The sequence below is a fragment of the Pleurodeles waltl genome, chromosome 3_2 (assembly GCF_031143425.1).
Source record: "Pleurodeles waltl isolate 20211129_DDA chromosome 3_2, aPleWal1.hap1.20221129, whole genome shotgun sequence".
Classification (NCBI taxonomy): domain Eukaryota; kingdom Metazoa; phylum Chordata; class Amphibia; order Caudata; family Salamandridae; genus Pleurodeles; species Pleurodeles waltl.
The window spans coordinates 123,913,309-123,934,325 of record NC_090441.1 but is presented as its reverse complement, the minus strand read 5'-3'; the positions used below and the strand labels follow the sequence as shown (position 1 = coordinate 123,934,325).

The window sequence follows — 21,017 nt, the reverse complement described above, 5'->3', positions numbered from 1 at the left end:
ACGTTTCCTTAAATAAAAATGAGTTTTAAGATTTGGAAGAGCCAGTTCTGGAACCTTGTAATAGTTTATGGTGCAAAAACATTTAGCTCCTCTCAGCCAATCTCCTGGCAGAAATTTTAGAACCTGTGTTTTGTTGGCCAACAAAAGCTTTTTTGTTTCTTAGCAAATCTGAGTTTATTTTCCATTACAAATTTTGTCCTAAGAGTCCAAATATGTTTATTGCAGTGTGTGGGGAAAATACGCCCATTTCCTGGTGTAGGTTTAGGTAGCGCCAGTCACTTGAAATGGGAATATCGCCAGATCTGTCTGCTCTTCAGGTTCTCTGACAGTTAGCCGCACTCAGTGGGAACAGTCTTAAAGAAAAAGAGGGAGACCGCCGTCTGACACTTCACAAAGGGCACATATTGGATGATGCAAACCACTCATGATCTAACTAGCGCTCGGTCCTCTGGGCACTGTTTCCCTGTCCATGCAGGAGAGCTAACTAAGGGCCATATGTACGAACGCCTTTTCCCTAAGAGCACAAACAGTAAAAAAAGAAAATCAGTGAAGGGAGCAAATGTATTGCTGTGCAGAATCGGCACTTGGATTATATAAATTTTTTGACGCAGATCTGCTCTGGACTCTGATGAAGGATAAAGTGGATTTCAAGGTACTGTGGCTATGACTAGTCTTTCGGCTGGCAAGTGGCCAACAGAGCTTTAGCTTCTTTCTGGACACTGAACCTTTGTACTGCCCTCAGCCAAATATTCTTGAAGCACCAACTGCAAAAGGGTCCACACAGACCTGCGTCGGCTAAGTTGGAGCCCTAGCTTATATTTTTGAGGTGTGGCGGTTGGGCAGCAGTTAACGGACACTCACTCAGCGCATCTTTGAATTTAAGAAATCAACCCAGCTGGGTGAGGCAAAGTTTACCTCCTCAAAAGGGTTTCTGGGTAGAGAGGTTACTCCTTGCCCTTGCCCCAGAACACATTTGGTGGCCACTGCCTACATTCAGCTGGGCATGTAAAATCTCGGGGGGGGGGGGGGGGGGTGTTACATCGAAACAACCATCCTCCTTGCAGGTATACGGCACAAAGAAACATGAGATGAAGTGGGGGAGATGCAGGTGCCGTGCTCCCAAATATAAAAATGGTTGTGATGAGGTAGGTGCAACCCGCACAACTGATTCAGCAATATTGGGTGCAAATTATTTCCTGTGTGCACGTTCAGATATTCACAATCTTTGTTGCAAAAGTGGGTTGCGCGTTTGTGAAAATTTCAAAAACAAAAAAAATAGAACACAAAGGGCCCCATCTACTGCAAGTAACGAAACTGGATTTACACGTGAGTCCACCTTTTGCACCCTAAAAATTATAACCCTGTCACCAGCAAGGGCCTGTGCAGAGACGGTCAAGTATTGTGAAACTGTAAGGTGGTAAGACTATAAGGTGGTGAGGCCAATGGAAGCTCTCTGCCCTCGCACAGAAGGGTATCCACGAATATTCACCAAATTTGCAGTTGGAAAGTCCATCAGGATCAGGTGCTCAACACACTGTTGCCAAAATGCAAAAATCACAAGGGAACTTGAAGGCACAAAGAAACATTCTGAGGTTGGCACAGCTGCAAATGTGTTTGGGGTCTTTCGTCCTGAAAGTACAATACTATTTTAGATGGTAACATACATTACTTAGGATATTTATGGTAACACCGATAACAACCATGATTATTTGCCATGTAATATCTTAGAGGGCATCCTTTTTAATGTAATTTATTTTCTACTCACGATTTTTAAGCACTAGTTATCCTTCTTAATTTATTGTAAATGAAAGTGTTGGGAGGTGGAGCAATCAATGACTAGCTCCAAAGGCCTGTGTATCCTGGCTGGCTAGTCCAACCATTTCTGTGACCCCCCCCTCCCCACCCACCACCAGGAGAACAGTGGACTGCTTCTTCAGTGGTCTACTACATGACCTCGGTGAAATGTGCACGGCCTCCATTTTCTTGCTTTCAGTTTCTAACCTCAAGCCCTGCAGCTTGTTCTTTTTCGCTGTTTTTGGTGGATACTTTTCATTTGTTTTTGCACACTAGTGTGATTCCTCAATCCAATTTTTAAAATGGGTCAACTGCATCTATTTCTCATCTCTAGAATCCTTCTGTTTTCTTGAAATGGAAAGCAATTTGCCTCACCACCTTTTCTAGATAGTCCAGAAGCTGTTGGATTGCAATCAAAACTACTAGTCTTACATTCCTCCTATCCTTATTGAATTGTACATCTGCGCCCTTAGCTTGTGTGTTCTCATTTTACTGCTCATAAAACGTGCCTGCTAGTTAATCTGATGCTTAAATGCCCACAGCAAGGCCTACATAAACCTGTCAGTTTTATCTCTGGCTATCTACTTCTCTTGGATTTAACCGCGGGAAGTCTGTTTCTGTATGCCCTCTTTTATTGGAATGCACCTATGGCACACATGTCCTGTAACAGAAAAATATCTTGGGAGTCCCTCACCAGTCTTTGTATGCCAATAGCTAATATATACCAATATATTGTCGCTCACCAAAGATCTAGAACAAAATTACATTTGTTTTCTCATAAGCTGTTTTTTTTTCAGGCATGAACTAATATGAATGCTATAACCCCCCTCTGAACGGTTATCTGTTTTATTTATATGGCTATACTATTTTTTAGTGTGTGTAAAGCAACCCTTGTAATCTTTTCTTGATGTCAATCCCTGCTGGGTGTTTAGGAAATGAAGGCGACCATGGCGTCCCTTTAGGTTACCCTCTTTCTGGGGCTTTTGTTTTTTAGTTCTTAGTAGAGGAGGGGGTAACTAGCATAATTTGCTGTTACAGCAAAATTAGGAAAGATTATACAGAACTACGTAAGGAGCTCAACCAACATTTAGTTCTATTTTCTTAGTGCAAAATGCACCATCGTGCCCACAATGGTCCTTAAAACTGTGATAAATGCAACAACATATTAACGGCAGGAGTCAGAAAGCACTTGTACTGCTAAATTCATTGTTTCTCGGCTCCTGTGGTAGAATTTTATTTTTTTTGGCCAAATTATCCATAATTATGCAAACAGTTGTAATTTTCGGTAATTGTTTGTCAAGAGTAACACAAAATTACCACAATGACTCTGATTTTGCACATGCCTAGTTATTGTACTCCTCTTGGACTGCCTCCTTGCTGTTTTGAAGAGCTAGTAAGCAGGGGGAGGGTTTCATCTCATCACTTTGACCTTCAGGGAAACTGGCTGGCTATCTTTTCTGTGAGAAGCGTTTTCAAAATATGCACAAGTCAGCAGGAATATCCCTTGTCAAAGCCGCTATTTAAGATGATACAATTACAAATCTAATCATGAGGTTACTAAAGGGATAACTAATCAATTCTCTGACTATATAAGGGAAAATGTTCTATTTACCAGCCTGGTATTGGATTGTTCCCACATATTTTCTGCTTTTATACTTTTGTAGTGTGGAAAAACTGTTTTGGCCAACTTCTTGTCAGATGCTACGGAAACAATTGGAGGTGAATACAATCCAACTCAAGGTGTCCGGTAAGAAAGCAAGCATTGATGTGTTTCCTATTTTTAATATAATTTGTCATCCGTTTTGTTACCAGTATTTTAAGACCCTTAGCTCCTTGTGACAAATCTTTGCCAGGTAAAGCAAACCTATTTCATGTACTGGCCACAAAAGTGTCCTCACGGTCACAAGCGAGACCTGTAGGTCAAAGAGCATAGCATCATCAGTGTGAGTCAGTAATGTTTTTTTAGTGTTACTTCTGGTCATACGTCACAAAATAAATATTCAGTTCCTCCGGTTCTATGACCAGGGTACAGTGCATTGTGGTGATCACCACTAGACCAAAGGTATATTGTTTCATATCTAATTGTTTTGGCAGTCTCGCAAGTTCCCAAAACGCATTTCGCCAATACATTAAGAACAAACATAGGCAAAGCCTACAGTTCTAGACTTCAAACCCTGATCTGTTGGCTTTGCCATTGTTTTAGTCTAATTACATGGATCAAAACACATATGCTTGGCTGGCAATCTTGGAATGGGTTTTATATTCCAAGTTGGCTGCACAGACACGTCGTGATGCACATGTATGCTTTCTGATGAGTGTGTGCATGCACATGCATAATGATGGTGGATAGCCATGTTAGGAGTGAAATTGAAAGGTAAAATAAAAAAGAAGTTTGCTTGAGTAGTAAACAGTGGATTGAGTGGCCATGCAACTCTTTGCAGCTGCTGGTGCCATTGTAAAATAAATAAATACATTAGTATAAATCACAGGTGTGGGTGAATGAGGAGGGTGAATGAAAGGAACATGTGAGGCATTCAAACAGTTGATCAAGTGGCCCGGCAGCTGCCATACCACCTTAAAAAAACAAAAATTTAACAATTAATAATGGGGTACTGGGTGGGGGTTGGGATGCAAGCTTGAAAGGGGAAGAAAAGGAGCTTAAGCGGAGTAGAAAAGGCAGAGCACAGAGCAAGGAAACACATGCACTATGATAGAGTGCTGAATATACAATATAGCAAGCATTGACAATGCAAATGGGCTTGACTTAATAGAAATGCTGTATGGTAATGTGAAGTATTGCAACTAAATAGCATGGGAATAGAAATCTATTTGTGTGTAAGCAAGTAACTGTAAAATAATATTGGTGGAGGTTAAAAGGTCAGGTTGGTAGTTGCACTGTCTAGTGGACCTAAAAATCCATGTTGGCTAACGACTGCCCTCCTCTCATCTGTGTTGCTTCCAGAGTAAACAAAAATTATTTAATTATCTAAGAAACTTTAATAGCATTGCAGTGTCATGTGTGTGCCCCCTGAAAGTTCAAGGTTATGTAGCTGGATAAATAAACAAAATAATCACGTCTACATGGAGAGTCAGCACTTTTTTGTGGAAGCATACAACTTCTGCCCAATCAAAACATGTAATCCTGGCTCCCCAAATGTAGGCCGAGCCAAAGCCCCTCTCTAGTGATGGTCACATAATTGTCTGACGACAGCTGCGCTCTCAAGCTAGACCTTAAAAAGTGTCCCTTCAGGAATGCAGTGGACGGTAACAACATATTCAGTGAGACCACTGTGAGGCCGAAATGTATGAGGACGGAGCAAACATCAGAATAGGAAGGGAAGCTGTTGACTCAAGACAACAAAGCCATATGATAATGAGCCAGGGGCTGACACAAGCCTGCTCTAAGCATATAAAATGTGTTGGAAACAATGGCCCGGTTCTCTAATTCTGTATCCGTAAGTTACTGAAGCCATCATACTGGACATCTAGGATAATGTTGCCATGCAAGAATGCATGCTTCAAAAAAGTGTAATAATTCAGCCACCAGATTAATGAAAAGGAAAAACACAGTATTTGATCCCTCTATAATAATTGGAACAAATGCTACTTGGTAATCACAAGGAGACTGTACTAAAGGCATACATTTCTTTGGTGGGGTCTGGAAGGGGTGAGTGCATTGTATTCCTGCTGACTAATATCCCTTCGGTCTAAGACACCTCTGGTCGATGTGTGGTCAGGTGACACTAGGTCACCCAGGGACCTGGGAATCACCACTTGGCCACACAGAATATTTCTTTAAATTACACTTCTGATTAGGGAAGGTAATCCAGTACCAACATCATTTTGTGAATGTAAATATTCTAGGAAAGTCACTAAGGGTTTCTTGAATTGTTTGCACGCAATAATCCCGCATTCAATAAGAGCTGCACTGCAGCATTTAATAGACACCTTATCACGAATGATATATATTTATAATAACTGAAAATAGATAAGCCGATTGCCAAAAGATCCGCCCATATATGAGACTTCACATATGTAATGCAGACTAGAACCGTAGCCTCAGCAAGTATGATTTCTGTAAGAAAAGGCTGATCTGCATTCAAGAAATTGCTTTTTCTGAGGTTCCCAACTAAAGGAGTCCTTTTTCAACAAAAACTTTTAAAAACTATATATGGAAGAAAGGGTGGTGTGATCTTTGTTGGTCCCACAAAATAGAAGTTCCAATTATACAGTTGAAGGAACAGTAGTGCTAAAAATACAGCCATTTTGACTCACAAATGAATGAACACACCCTATACGTCCATGATCCATATTTCAAGGCAATTGACAGAGAACTTAGGATGCTGCTTGGGGTTGAGGGCCAAGCTCGAATAGCGCTGAATAAGCTCACAAGGAGATGGTATGACATGGGGATAGCCCTACCTGATATCCAAGAAATACTACTGGGCTGCACAGTTGACCACCATCAACAGTTGGGTTTTCCTTCCCTGTACAAGCCAACATACTGGTTGGCAGGTTGGTGATGCAACAAGAGGGACACCTTAGGGCTCTATACAACGCCTTCAAAAGGCAAAATGTTCATGGTCCAACGGCAGTGGTGATACACATGTGGGATATAGCTATGAGGCCCTGGGCTGGAAGGGCAGAATTACGCAGGTGATGGCTTTAATGGCATGCAGCACAACTGGGTACATTAGGGACACAACCAGGCGTTGATAAGTGGGATCTAATTGATATCTCTCGAGTTGGTGATCTGTGGACTCGGGTGCCAACCCCTCGACAGAACTACAGCATGACTATGAACTGGTACCCTCTGAGACCTGTCAATATCTACAGATCAGACAGGCACTTAAGGCAGCACTGCCAAAGAGAATGGACGCTCCCGGAGTCTTCGCTCCTAGAGGACACAATACTGGGCAAATATATGCTGCTGGAAGCCACATCTCTGATGTCTAAAAAAAAAACTGATCAATAACATACCTGATGCCTTGTTGGGGTTAAGAGAGTGGTGGGCCTTGGACTTAGATGGGCTGGAGGACGATGAGTGGACAGAGGCCCTATGGCCCCTAAGAGAGCTAGCCATACAGGCAGGGTTCCTCTTAGTGTAGCTTAAGATACTGCATTGATCCTGTTGTGCTCAACGTACTATGTTTGAGATGGTTAGAGTGATTTATGAGTGCTGTAGGCATGGCAGTGGTCAAAACGGCACATTTTTTCATACTTTGTGGGAATGCCCAATAGAACAAAAGCTTTGGGAATCTGTGTGGAACGTACGGGTTCGCTCTGCAGTGGTACTGTGCCGGTCTCTGCATATTAGTGCCTACTGAATATCTGGTGCGAAACAGATCTCAGTCGCCTGGCAGTAGCCAAAAGGCACACCGCACAGCTGTGGGCGATAGAACAAGTGCCACCATTGAGAGAATGGAAGAGGGAAATGGACTGGTGCATGTTGGCTGAGACAGTAGTATATGAGGTTGGCTGCTGCCTTAAAAAAGGGCGTAAATTTGGGGTAGTTGGAATGACTATAGGGATATTATCAGTGATCATCTTATTCCCACTGATTTCAAGGGGTCGCCAACTGCGCATTCTGTATCGAACAGAAATCACGATTGTACTAAGGGAGGGGGAAGAAGAGATGCGGGTGATGTCCTATGATGTGGCAACACTGTACCTACTGAGCACAACATTGCACAAAAATTATTTGACTATGTTTATTATTGAACTGTCACTAAAAAGATTTATACAAAAATTCAAATGAATGAAGACAAATCCTTTTAGACATACTTGCCCATACTGACTGATGTACCTGCATTTGTTTCACCGTGACCAACATGTCTCTTTGAGGGGCAATTTGATATCTGCTGGTGAGGAATGGTATGCTTGAATTTATTACAGTGTAATACAGCCCTTAAATTTCATCTACTTAGTATGCTCTGCCACTGAGATCCTGAAATCGAAAGTTATCGCCACAAAAGAAGGTATTTTGCCAAAGCATATTCTGTGCAAACCTGTACACTTTGCATCAAGGACCTGGAAAAAAAAGCAATGGAGTATCATCTCACTAGATCTGCCGCAAATAAATGAAAATGATAAGCTTTGTGATGAACCACAACCAAAGAGCAGTGTATGTCATTTTTAGTTTAGAGCAAAAGTGTAGGCATTAAGAGAAAAGCTACAGAATGAAATAAATTGACAAATGGAGGTCAGCACACCTCTCTTGCCAAGTTTGACATATATTTTACTCGGTTCAAGTTGCAATACTTCAATCAAGTGAGTCCTTCAGTATCTAATTTTTGTCCTTTATTTTCCCAATTACTTGTTTGAAACTTCAAACTGCGGTTATAAATTTCCCAATAAAATACACCATGTGTAAGTTTTTTTTAGCATAGGGTTTTTCATTGTGTAATATTCACACTAGTGCACACCATAATAGTCCATGATATTCTTGATTGTTGGAGACAAGAATTCAATATAAATATGAAGTTGTGATCCTTAAGCTTTCCTTCTAATAATTACATGAAGAGGAAAAACACCATAAGTCCAAAGGTGTCATCTCCGTGATTCTTTATTGATCCTTGTTGTAGTTCATGAAGATGACAAAAAACATCAGTCCATAAAAACACCAGCCAACACGTGTTTCGTCTACAAGACTTTTTCAAGGCTCGAAATCGGACATAAACCGAATGTAATATGGAAACATGTAACCACAATATCGTTATCAGAACAAAGCATGAAACATGCCTCTTAGACAAGTGTTGTCTATAATTTGTTTCTAGATATCCCTCTTGAGGCATACATAAGTACCAACTGACCATGATAAGCCAGACAGTCTGAAGAGTACTGCTTCAATGTCCGGAAAAAAAACTAAGGTAACTGATCAGAACTATCATAGGATCTTCAATGTGTTATCTGTGGTTTAGCCAGAACAAGGGCCAAAGGGATTGATGAAAGAACAAAGTACAGAATATGTGAGTCTTAAATGGTAAACATGTTTTTTATCTGCAGCTAGCTTCCTCCAAGATGAAGTTTCAGCCGAGTAGCTGATCTAGACAGCAAGATGAATGTATTTGCCGCAGATGTGTAGGCCCACCGAGTTGCTTGCATGCATAGATTCAAAAATATTAATCTACAATGAGCTCCCAGCAGCAACGTAACCCCCAGCCTTTAGTTAAGTTTGCACTCTTTAAATGAGCAAATGAAGTTTGGAAGCCACTCTGGAGTGTTGGGATTTGAGCTCAATGAGATTTAATTCTCATTGAGATCAGAGAAATAATGGTCAACATTGATGAAACTGTATTGATCCATAACAATGAATTTAAGATTTTTCTGCTGAGAATGTACAATGACTGAATTCGTTTTTGCCAGTCTAAAAAAAAGAATGAGCCACTTATGGTGTTCTCAGCTGATTTGACTCCTGAAGTTCTTGCTGACACATAAGATCACAGGATGCAGTAAAATCAGCAGGAACCATTTTAAGAAACATCCTGAAAGATTTCGATTTTGAACTTAATGACCAATTTTGAGATGCCCCAGAGCTCCGCAAATCATGGGAGTCAACAAGAATGCCTCACGTTAGCTTAACATTTTTTGCATCATTGTTTAATATCAGAAAAACAAAACTGTTACAAACTAAAGTTCTTGAGTTTGGAACAGAAGCCGACAACATTGATGATGGCTTTGAAATTATAAGCAAAGAAGTGGAAGACAATCCCATGAACCGACAGGCTTATCCTGTGCAAATGTACTCTTCTCCAAATCATGTTTTATGAATCACATCACTGCAAAAAGAAAACTCCGCTACACATGATGACTGCTCACGCAATCTATGACAAGTGCAAAAGTGGAGAGCTAATCACTTCAATGCGTAGGATTGGTGTATCAACAAGTTATAATGACATAATACGGAAGAGGAACTTGTTAGCAGCTCATGCTGTAAAATCTTGTGAATCAGAGAGCACACCACTTCCAAGTCACTTTACCAGCAAAAGATCTACAGTTGCTGCTCTTGATAGTTTTGATTTTGAAGACTGCTCTTGTTTGTCTGGAACATCCAGCACATGTGATACTGCCATGGTGCTTTTTCAACACTGTACCAATGAAAAGCTGGAAAACAAGCTGTGTCAGCTCTAGGCATAAAAAAAACGAAGCAGCAAACTTTTAACCCCACTGCCTTGCCAATGTGTGCAAACTCACAACAAGCCATCAACATGTCCCAGTCTACCAGAAAGTGGCTGAGGATATGGATCTTCTTCTATCTGATGCTGTGGTCTGCAAAGCTGATTTAACAGAATTTTTCATATCGCTTATTTGGTGTGGACTAAAGGATGAAGAAAAAGCAGTTCCTCCGTGGGCTGGAATTCATGCTCTGATCACCCAGAATACCATCACAATGAAGAAGGTTATGCTTTAACCAGTAATACCATCTCGTCACAAACTACGCAACAGTATACACAGCTAAAAAAAAAAAAGTTCCAAAATGTGCGTGCTCAGCTTGAAGACCAGACTCTCCTGCCAATTTTCTGTGATGAATGTGTTTTCCGTGTTGTAGCTGTCGTTTTTATGAGCAATCCAGTAGATTTTTATGATCTTTATCCAATGATGGGAATTTCCCACAATGCAAAGGTTGTGTTGCGGTGTGCAGGTAGTTATCTCAGTGGCATAGACAATGCACTTATTGAGGCTGTAATCTTTGGAAGCAAAACTGTCCCGTCAGTATTGAGCGGCACTCATTATGTTAGTTCGTTACAAGGTATGCTCATCATATCTGAGGCTATAGAATCATTGCATTGAAATGCTTCCTGGTACAAGAATGACAAATTAGGTTTTGCATATCTTATCTCAGAAGTGAACAAGGCACAGGGTGCACTTAATTCAAAAGACATAATGCAAAGCCAGGCAGTGTTCAATACACTCAGCTCAAAATCAGTTTGTGAAAGAATGTAAAGAAAAAACAGAACTTTGCAAGTACTCCGAAAATGTTTTACACATGATAGCTCTAGTGAAAAAGGTGGTACATGCTGATCGGGAAGATGATTGGGAGCTGCATCTGAAGACTGTGGAGTCACTGATTACTGTGTTTCGAGAACTCGATTGCATAAACTTCCTTGGATATGGGTCATGGTATTTGGAAAGAGTGAAGAAGCTAGAGGTGGAATAACCATACCTCTACAGAAAATTCATCCAAAGACATTTTGTGGTGAAAGACAGAGAGGGAAGCTTCAATGCTGTAGCTTCAGATACGAACCTGGAACAGACGATCCAGAGATCACAGAAAAGCTCTATGGGAATTGTTGGTCAGACAAGTAAAAGTGAATATATTACTTAATGGCAGATAGTTTACCATGAAGTCCATACTATTTGCAATGTTTTCAGAGAGGTTACAAATTCAAAATGAATGGATCATTGTGAAACTGTTCCTCACCATGAACTTGTGGGAAAGAGAGGGGAATGTTTTAATAAATATGTTGACAGCCTTCTTCATTTCATGCAGCAGCAATAAAACTCCTTTGAAATGATTGCGCCTGTGCGACTACACAACTTCGTGACCAAACAATATTTGGATAAAGATATAAAGACATGTCTACCAGATGTCCTGGAACATGGATCGAAACTATAGGCGGAACTGAAACAGGAGAGATTTGTATTGAAAAAGAAAAAGCTGTTTAACATAATCACTAAAGCTAAACTTCCACGCTTTAATTGCCACAGTAAGAGTTTTGTCCAACCAGCCACTATAAAACAGGTTACCAAAAAACAACTTTCACAAGAACATAGAGAGAAGGATATAGCAAAAAGGGGCGAATTTACCAAGGACATTTTGTCACATTATCTTCTTCCAACAAACACATTATTTAATGGAGATGCTGCAACCAGACCAGTGAAGCACAAACTTATACAAAAGCTCGAAAAATACCTTTCACCTGAAGAATTTCAATTTGAAAAGGTGTCCTTATTGAAAACTGCTGTTGTTGTGGACTATATGTCACAATTGTGAATGGTCAAGATTTCATCCATGCAAAACTTCGGAGAGGTTGTTCAGACTGTTCTACAGATATCAAAGTCAGTGTGCACCTTGCAAGAACTGCACATTATCTTTGACAGTTATCTTGAACTATCTGTCAAAGAATGTGAGAGAATCAGACGATTGTCTACAAGTGGAACAATTGAACTTGCCTGCATCAAAAATTTGACATCTGTACCTGTGCAACTTGATAAATTCTGGTCATCAACATCGACAAGATGAACTTGGAGATGTTAACTCACCAAAACATTGCTGATGCTTCAGTGAACACTGAATTTCCAATTATTGCAAGTGAAATGATTGTCAATGAGAACTTGGTGCCTGCGGAGAGAGATTCTAAAGGTATGGGCCATAGTGTTCAAGAACTTAACAGCAAAATGGAGGAAGCTGACCTTCGTGTTGTGCCACATGTTGAGTGGGCTGTTCGAAATGGTTCCAATTGAATCATTGTACTGTCAAATGACACTTATGTTATTATTGTGCTACTTAGATTTGTTGCAATGTTCATAAGTCAAGGATTGTCAGAGTTATGGGTACGGTATGGAACAGGCAAGAAACGACACTTAGGGGGTCATTCTGACCCTGGCGGTCTCAGACCGCTGGGGCCAGGGTCGGCGGGAGCACCGCCGACAGACCGGCGGTGCCCCGCAGGGCATTCTGACCGCGGCGCTTTGGCCGCGGTCAGTGCAGGAAAACCGGCGGTCTCCCGCCGGTTTTCCGCTGCCCGTCAGAATCCTCCAAGGCGGCGCAGCATGCTGCGCCGCCTTGGGGATTCTGACACCCCCTACCGCCATCCTGTTCCTGGCGGTTCGCCCGCCAGGAACAGGATGGCGGTAGGGGGTGTCGCGGGGCCCCTGGGGGCCCCTGCAGTGCCCATGCCAATGACATGGGCACTGGAGGGGCCCCCGTAAGAGGGCCCGCTTGTATTTCACTGTCTGCTATCGCACCTTCCCACTCCGCCGGCTCGATTACGAGCCGGCTTCATGGTGGGAAGGTCGTTTTCCCCCTGGGCTGGCGGGCGGCCTTTTGAAGGCCGCCCGCCAGCCCAGGGGAAAACTCAAAATACCCGCCGCGGTCTTCCGACCGCGGTACGGTATTTTGGCGGCTCCCGCCGGGCGCGCGGTGACCGCGCCCTGCGGGAGTCAGAATGACCCCCTTAATCCTGCTTCATATTCTGTACAAGAAACTTGACCCAGAGATGCCCAGTTGTCTTATCAAGACACATATTCCTATGGGTGATGACACTATGAGCAAAATTAGAACAAAGCTTGGAGCTCTAACTGCTGAACCTGTGAGGTTTCTAAAAGGATTTGCTGAGACAGAAGAAGAATGTGACTTTAAAGACGTAGAAAAATACCTTGTGCGTTTGTGGAAAATGAGTTCTGTCACACATTTGACGATTTTCGGTACAGTGAGTTCAAGTGATCATTCCCGCTAAATGAGCTTCCACCGACATCATATTCTGTGCATGGATGCATTAAAAGAGCGTTCTACTTGATCAGAAGATGTGTAAATGTTTTGGATCATGCATATGTAGAGCAAGATCCATGTGAATTTGGTTGGGATGATATTGATGGGGTGCTAAAACCTACGAAATTTCTAAAGCCTGTATCCGCAGAACTTACACCTACATGTACTTGCAAAACCTGTGCTACAAAAAGATGTCCCTGTCAATATGCTTGTATCAAATATTAACCATTCTGCAAATGCACCATGAGCGATTGCCAAAACAAATAAATAAAGTGAATTATGAAAATGTCTCAAACAGGAGTGATAAAAGTTATTTATTTTCATATTCAGATCATAAACTTTGTTAGGTGTTTACATAAAAGGATTAAATACCATAATTATTTGTGTTCTGTATGTCTCTTCCTCCTGTATTATATCCACCATTTTGGAAAATGGTGCAAGGGTTGCTCTGAGGAGTTATTTTCTACCTCTTTAAGACTACTTGACCCCTAAAAACTATGTTTTGACACCAAAATGAAGTATATAGGTCGCATGGTTCCTGAAATATTACATCATCACTGCAACACATCCACCATTTTTTAAAATGTTGTCCGGAAAACATTTTGCCCAGGTCAGCGATGTTTACCCAAGCTAAATTACTTCTCTAATGATCCAAAAATCTAAATTAAATATCTCTGGTCAACATTTTTTTTACGGAGGTATATTAGGGGGCTGGGATTATTCAGCTATTTACCCTAGCTGATCATTAACAAAGCATTCTTCCTAAAACTAGTGCCTGGCCTTGTGGCTTGAATTTTTACAACATTGCCTTGCACTATCAGGTAATTGAAACCTCTAGAAAGTTTAAACAGTTACTTAATACATACCTAATTCTGCTTTAAGGGGACTTTGACTTAGTATGTGGCTCTGGCAGAAATGATTGATTGATTTAAATGTTTATAAATTGCACAATTAATTAAAAGATGTCCTGATACGAAACACAGACGGAAGGTCACAATTGAAAAAAACTCCCACTGAAGAGGGATTAAAGTAAAGGGACCAAGCTGGGGGCCAAACACTGGATGGAAGACTTTGGGTTCTGTTTTTGCCTGAGAAGATTATAATCTCAGTATTGTCATTCTTCAGTTTCAGGCAGATCTTCCTGTTCCAGTCAACCACAGCAAGCATACAATCATGGAAAGCAGCATTGTCATTCTGCCCCTGGTGATCAAAAGAGACAAGAATGTGTGTGTCATCAGCGTAGCTAGTTCATCTGAGAGCAGTCAAACTGATCACTTTAATGAGAGGATGAACATTTGGATTTCAAAAGGGTCAGGCTATGAGAGGAACCTTGAGAAACGTCATGAGTAACAGCCTTCAAATCAGATTAATAAGGAGAGAGATTACCTGTTTGAAAGCAGTTGGACAGGTTGGACTAAATCCAGTCCAAAACAGCATTGTTCGGAAAGACGTTTATATAATGAATAGAATATAAAAATCAGAAAACAAATCTAATAAAATTAAACGAGAGCAGAACAATTTCCCTGGGTTGCCTGCATGCACAAATTGTCAAGTACCGAGACATGTGTGGTCTCTGTGCTATGAGAAGTCCTCTAACCAGCATCCATGATGTAATTAGATTCCAAACAAAAGGTCATCTTTTCACTGCCTGCTCTTTACAAAATCTTGATGAGTAAAGGTAATGTGATGAAAATTCCTCAAAATGATCGGTTCCAATTCCAATTTCAGTTGATATTTTCATTGTGTTATGATTTATTATTAAATGTAATTCTTTGATTTACTTAGTTTCATGATTGTTAAAATAGGGCCCATTTTCTTTGGTATATAATATACAAAAGTAGTGGGTCAGCAGAAGGTTTCTTAAGTAGTGGCAGGACTAAGGCAGTGTTCCAAGCTTGAGGAACCAAAGAAGTGGCTAGGAATGTGTTGCAGTTGGCCTGAAGCATGCTGGCCACATGGGATTTGCCCATTCATAGAATCCTAGGTGCACAAAGATCACGGGGGAGTTCCTGATGAATTAGTGGCCAGACAGTTCTCAATAAGGTCAAACGATAGCGATTCATAAGCAGTCAGGGACAGCACACTGCCTGTCACATTATGGAGTTCCTCTAAAGGAGCCATCTCAGGAAATGTTGCAGAAGACTATAACGAATGACGTATAAAATAATTTTTATCATAAAAAAAATCAACATCAACTCCTCCTGCTTTGTCCTTGATGAATTCTTTCTCTCTGCTCCTAAACTGGCACATTGTGCTGAATGGCTGATTAGTGGCAAGAAGTCACATATACACTAGCACTGGAGGATTACCCTCACATTTGCTTTCAGGGGGTGCTATTCAAGAAAGTTCATGAAAAAGTAACGTATAACAAGCTGATTGTGTTAGGTAGAAGAGCAGGGCAATTAGTTCTTAGCTGTCCTACCCACAATCAATCAATCATTTGTAGAGCGCGCTACTCACCCGTAAGGGTCTCAAGGCACTGAGGGGGGGGGGGGAGGGAGGGGGAGATGCTACTGCTCGAACAACCAGGTCTTGAGGCGTCTTCTGAAGGTCAGCAGGTCCCGTGTCTGCTGTAGGTGGATGGGGGGGGGGTGTTCCAGGTCTTGGCGGCAAGATGGGAGAACAATCTGCCGCTGGCTGTAGTCCTGTGGAATAGTGGTGAGGGCGAGGTTGGCAGAGGGGAGCTGTCGTTTAGGGGTGTAGAAGGTGAGTCGTTCGGTGAGGTAAGCTGGTCTGGCATTGTGGAGTGCTTTGTGGGCGTGGGTGAGGAGCTTGAAGGTGATAGTCTTGTTGACGGGGAGCCAGTGTAGGTCTCTCAGGTGGGCTGAGATGTGGCTGCGGCGTGGGAGGTCGAGGATGAGGCGTGCAGAGGCGTTCTGTATGCGTTGCAGCCTTTTCTGGAGTTTGGCCGTGGTTCCCACGTAGAGAGCGTTGCTGTAGTCCAGTCTGCTGCTGACGACAGCCTGGGTGACCGTCCTTCTGGTTTCGGTGGGGATCCACCTGAAGATCTTGCGGAGCATGCGGAAGCAGGATGATGAGACGGCGTTGACCTGCTGGGTCATGGAGAGTGATGAGTCCAGGATGAATCCCAGGTTGCGCGTGTGGTTGGTGGGCTTCGGTGCAGTTCCTAGAGTGGCTGGCCACCAGGAGTCGTCCCAGGCGGAGGGGGTCGAGCCAAGGATGAGGATCTCCATCTTGTCCGAGTTCAGTTTTAGGCGACTGTTCTCCAGCCAGTCGGCGATGACCTTCATTCCGTCGTGGAGGTTAGTTTTGGCGGTGGCGGGGTCTTTGGTGAGTGAGAGGATCAGCTGGGTGTCATCAGCGTATGAGACGATGTTGAGGTTGTGTGATTGGACGATGTTGGCGAGCGGTGCCATGTAGACGTTGAAAAGGGTTGGGCTGAGGGAGGATCCTTGGGCAACGCCGCAGATGGTCTTGATGGCTTCAGATCAGAAGGGAGGGAGGCGGACTCTCTGGGTCCTGCCGGTGAGGAAGAATGTAATCCAGTCCAGGGCTTTGTAGCAGATCTCTGCATCGTGGAGGCGTGTGCGTAGGGTGTGGTGGCAGATGGTGTCGAAGGCGGCAGAGAGGTCTAGGAGGATGAGGGAAGCAATTTCGCCTCTGTCTAGCATGGTCCTGATGTCGTCAGTGGCGGCGATGAGGGTGGTCTTGGTGCTGTTGTTGCTGCGGAAACCGGATTGTGACGGGTCCAGAGTGGTGGTGTCTTCAAGGAAGCGGGTCAGTTGACTGTTGACGATCTTCTCGATGACCTTCGCCAGGAAAGGGAGCAGGGAGATGGGCCGGTAGTTCTTGAGATCTCTTGGGTGTGCCTTAGGTTTCTTTAGTAGGGTGTTGATTTCGGCGTGCTTCCAGCTTTCCGGGAAGGTGGCGGTCTCGAAGGAGCTGTTGACAATCATTTGGAGTTGGGGGGCGATGATGGAGCTTGCTTTGTTGAAGAGGTGATGAGGGCAAGGGTCGGATGGTGAGCCGGAATGAATTGGTGTTCAGGAGTTTTATGGTATCATCGTCGTTGACGTGGGTCCAGGAGAGGAGAAGGTTGGTGTGGCTGGGATCCGGTGAGTCTGGGTTTTTGGTGACAGTGGCTATTGTGGGGGTCGAGGTATTGAAGCTGTCGTGGATGTCTGTGATCTTGTGGTGAAAGAAGGTGGAGAGGTAGTCGCAGAGGTCTTGCGAAGGTGGGGTGTCGTTGGAGCAGGATCTGCGGTTGGCGAGTTCCTTCACGATGTTGAAGAGCTCTTTGCTGTTGTGTGCGTTGTTGTCGATGCATTCCTTGTAGGAGGATCTCTTGGTGGTCCGGATGAGCTGGTGGTGCCTGCGGATGGCGTTCTTGAGGGCAGTGTGGTTGATCTGTGTTTGTTCGTGGCGCCACTTCTTCTCGAGTTTTCGGCACTCCCGTTTGGAGGCCTGGAGGTCGACTGAGACACTCTTCAGCTCCATTTTTACAAGTGAATACCACTACCCACTTGTCTAATTTCTTTTTTTAAACATTATAAACCCAAGCTTCTGAAGTGAATTAAGTTTAAAACTGGTGGCTGAAACCCCTCAGTCTAAACCATCAAGGGTGGATAGGAACAAGTCCAAGGTTAAATCTGTGCTAGTTAATGTTCAGTTGTTAGCTGCACACAAACTGGATGCATGACACATGTTCCGCAGCCTGTTAGATGTGCTTTTGGTTATGGAAACCTGGCTAGGAGAAGCATCTGAGCCAGATTTACTGAGAGCTGTTCTGGAGTCTGAGACTGATCGGAATGAGCTATGTTATGGGGAAAGATGGGGGAGCTAGGAGTCAATTTCAGTAAACAAAACATCTAAGTACAAACACTTTGCTCCCCTATTCGTATGGCTTTAAAACATCTGATGATAAGTCTGGCTTATGCGGACCCTGTATCTGTGTTTATTCTCTCCACTTCCAGACATCCAAAGACTCCATCTGACTTTGAAAATGCTTTTCTAGAGGTGTGTTTGGGCCAAATTCTCAGGTACTGATTCTTGCTGACTTCAGTCTGTGGCCAGAAAACATGCTTGACATGTGGCTCTTCACTCTTTAGGAGCTAGATTTTAAACAAAATGTATTTCAAGCAACCCATGAAAAGGGTAATATTTAAAATGGGTGCTTACGTAAGGGTTTAACATTGGTCAGATTTTGATCACACTAGTGGTCTAGTCAGATCTCCACCTACAATGGGAAAACCTTAAGTAACTTTTAAGGTCTTTCCTCAGGCAAATTGGCTTTAATTGCCTGTAACTGATGCTAAAAGTGCCATATTCCTACTCAATCACCAAGAAAGTAGAGTGTCATTATGATATGCTCACAGTTTTCTTGGAAGATTATGTCCTCTGGAAAATGTGTAGGCAAAATTGTTCTATATAAATACAGATTTGTTTTAGAAGCCATTGCATGTCGGTGTAGAGAAATTAAAAGAAATTTGAGTGTCATTGACAGAGGATCCTTGCAAAGGACATAAACATTTATAAGAAGGATTTCTTGGTGTTCAAAACAAATTACCCTAGGAAGACCAGAGAATCCTCAAATTCAACACAGGCTGTAGTTCAAGTTCTTGGCAAGATGTTGAACCCAAAAGTAGTGACAACATCTGTGCAGAACTGCAAGAAATGGGTACACCACTACACAAGAGCAACTCCAGGAGAAAGACTGATTTAACTGATTCAAGAATTCCTGTCCTAGAAGCCAACAATAGACCCCTTGCAAAATCTAAGGGCATCACTCCTCCTTAATCGTTCTCCTTCCTGGACATCTGCCAGGAATAAGAAGTTTACATCATGTAAACAGTGAAGCCTACTGCCTGCCTGGATGATCCTTGTCTCTCAAAGGTGATTAAAAAATATCAAAAAGAGCTTGCTCTCTAAATCTGGGGTGTTATCAAGAACCCTTTTAAAGAGAGCGTGGTTTGATTTGTCAAGGTTCTGAAGAAGACAGCCACTATAAGATAGAAGTATTTCCATTAAACTATATTCCAAGCAAAACAACATTTTAAGGACAGACTGTTCGACTTTTACCCCCAAAGAGGAACAGAGACTGCCTTGAATGATATTCAGCAACACAAAAGGATGATGGACGCAGGGCTGAACAATGCAAACACTCCGTCACACATCTGCGTTTAATCCATAGTTCTTTTGCTCACCATGCCACCCCAGTTTGGACCCAGCCAAATGCAAATCAGTCTTGACCCTATTCCTCAAGGGAACAGTCCAGCCCGTGCTGCCAAGCCAGGTCGTCCCTGGACCATAAACGAGCATCCTGGGACCGATTTCAGGGTATCACCCTTCATCAGCCAGGCTAGTGTGAATCCAGTGGCACAGTGAGCACAGGCCCCACGTCTCGGCATTACCCTTCCCACTTAGGACAACTTTAGCAACACAAAATGATGATGGACGGAGTGCTGAACAATGCAAACACTCACCCCCAGTCACATCATCTGTTGTTTTTGCATTGAATGATATTCAGTCATTTATCTTGAAAAATGTATATTCTGGAGATTCAGCACCTCTGATAGTGTTTAATCTATTGGATGCATTTGGAATTCTGGGCCAGCCTAATTTGCTAGACAGGATGGCAAGGAAGACACGTTTGATTGAGATAGCATTGAAATGGCTATAATGTTTCCTGCTTGACCATAATCCTTTAGGTGTGGTGACCTCTGAATAATCTGACCCAGTAAAGGTTAACTGTCGGGTGCCTCAAGGTTCAAGTCCTCTTCCCTTCCTCTGTAACATATACTTTCAGCCATTATAATAGCTTCTAATTAACATGTGTGTCAGTTTTCAAAACTACGTAGATCAAACAGTGGTTCTCTGGCTAACTCGTGATGCTAACTGGCAGATAGTGGCAGGGATATTTAGTTGTATTCTGGAATTAACATTGGGAGTTGTCTGAACATGTCCAAAACAGAGCTCCTATTAATCAGCAAGGGTCGTTTGTTAAACCACAGTGCCAGTTGTAGGCCATTTAGAGTGGGAATGGTTGATATTCAGACCAAAGCAAAGGGCAAAACTCTTGTGGTGTTGTTACTCACTCGATAGTCCAGGCACTGGAGGAGGCGCATAGGACTGAGGGAGTTGGGAGTCAGTCCCAAAGGACTAGTCAAAGAGCGAGAGAGAGCGAGCGAGAGCGAGCGAGAGAGAGAGCGGGAGCGAGCGGGAGCGAGCGAGAGAGAGAGCGAGAGAGAGAGCGAGAGAGCGAGAGAGCGAGAGAGCGAGCGAGAGAGAGAGCGAGAGAGCGAGAGAGCGCGAGAGAGAGCGAGAGAGAGAGCGAGAGAGAGAGAGAGAGGGAGAAGGGAGAGAGAGAGAGAGAGAGAGAGAGCGAGGGGGAGAGAGAGAGAGAGCGAGGGAGAGAGAGAGAGAGCGAGGGAGAGAGAGAGAGAGCGAGAGAGAGAGAGAGCGAGGGAGAGAGAGAGAGGAGCGAGAGGGAGAGAGAGAGAGAGAGAGAGAGAGCGAGGGAGAGAGAGAGAGAGAGAGAGAGAGAGAGAGCGAGAGAGAGCGAGAGAGAGCGAGAGAGAGCGAGAGAGAGCGAGAGAGAGAGCGAGCGCGAGAGAGAGAGAGAGCGAGCGCGAGAGAGAGCGAGAGAGCGAGAGAGCGAGAGAGAGCGAGCGCGAGAGAGAGAGAGAGAGCGAGCGCGAGAGAGAGCGAGCGCGAGAGAGAGAGAGCGCGAGAGAGAGAGCGAGCGCGAGAGAGAGAGAGAGAGCGAGCGCGA

The 21,017-nt window shown here is 43.3% G+C and overlaps 1 protein-coding gene across 2 annotated transcripts in view; it reads left to right on the top strand.

The window, feature by feature from the left end:
- Positions 1–21,017, top strand: part of IFT22 (intraflagellar transport 22) — an 88,823-nt gene that overhangs the window by 8,938 nt on the left and 58,868 nt on the right. For both annotated transcript variants that reach the window (XM_069226969.1, XM_069226970.1), the window contains exon 2: positions 3,459–3,541. In XM_069226969.1, the coding sequence (XP_069083070.1) occupies positions 3,459–3,541 (83 nt within the window). The remainder of the gene's footprint in view (positions 1–3,458; positions 3,542–21,017) is intronic.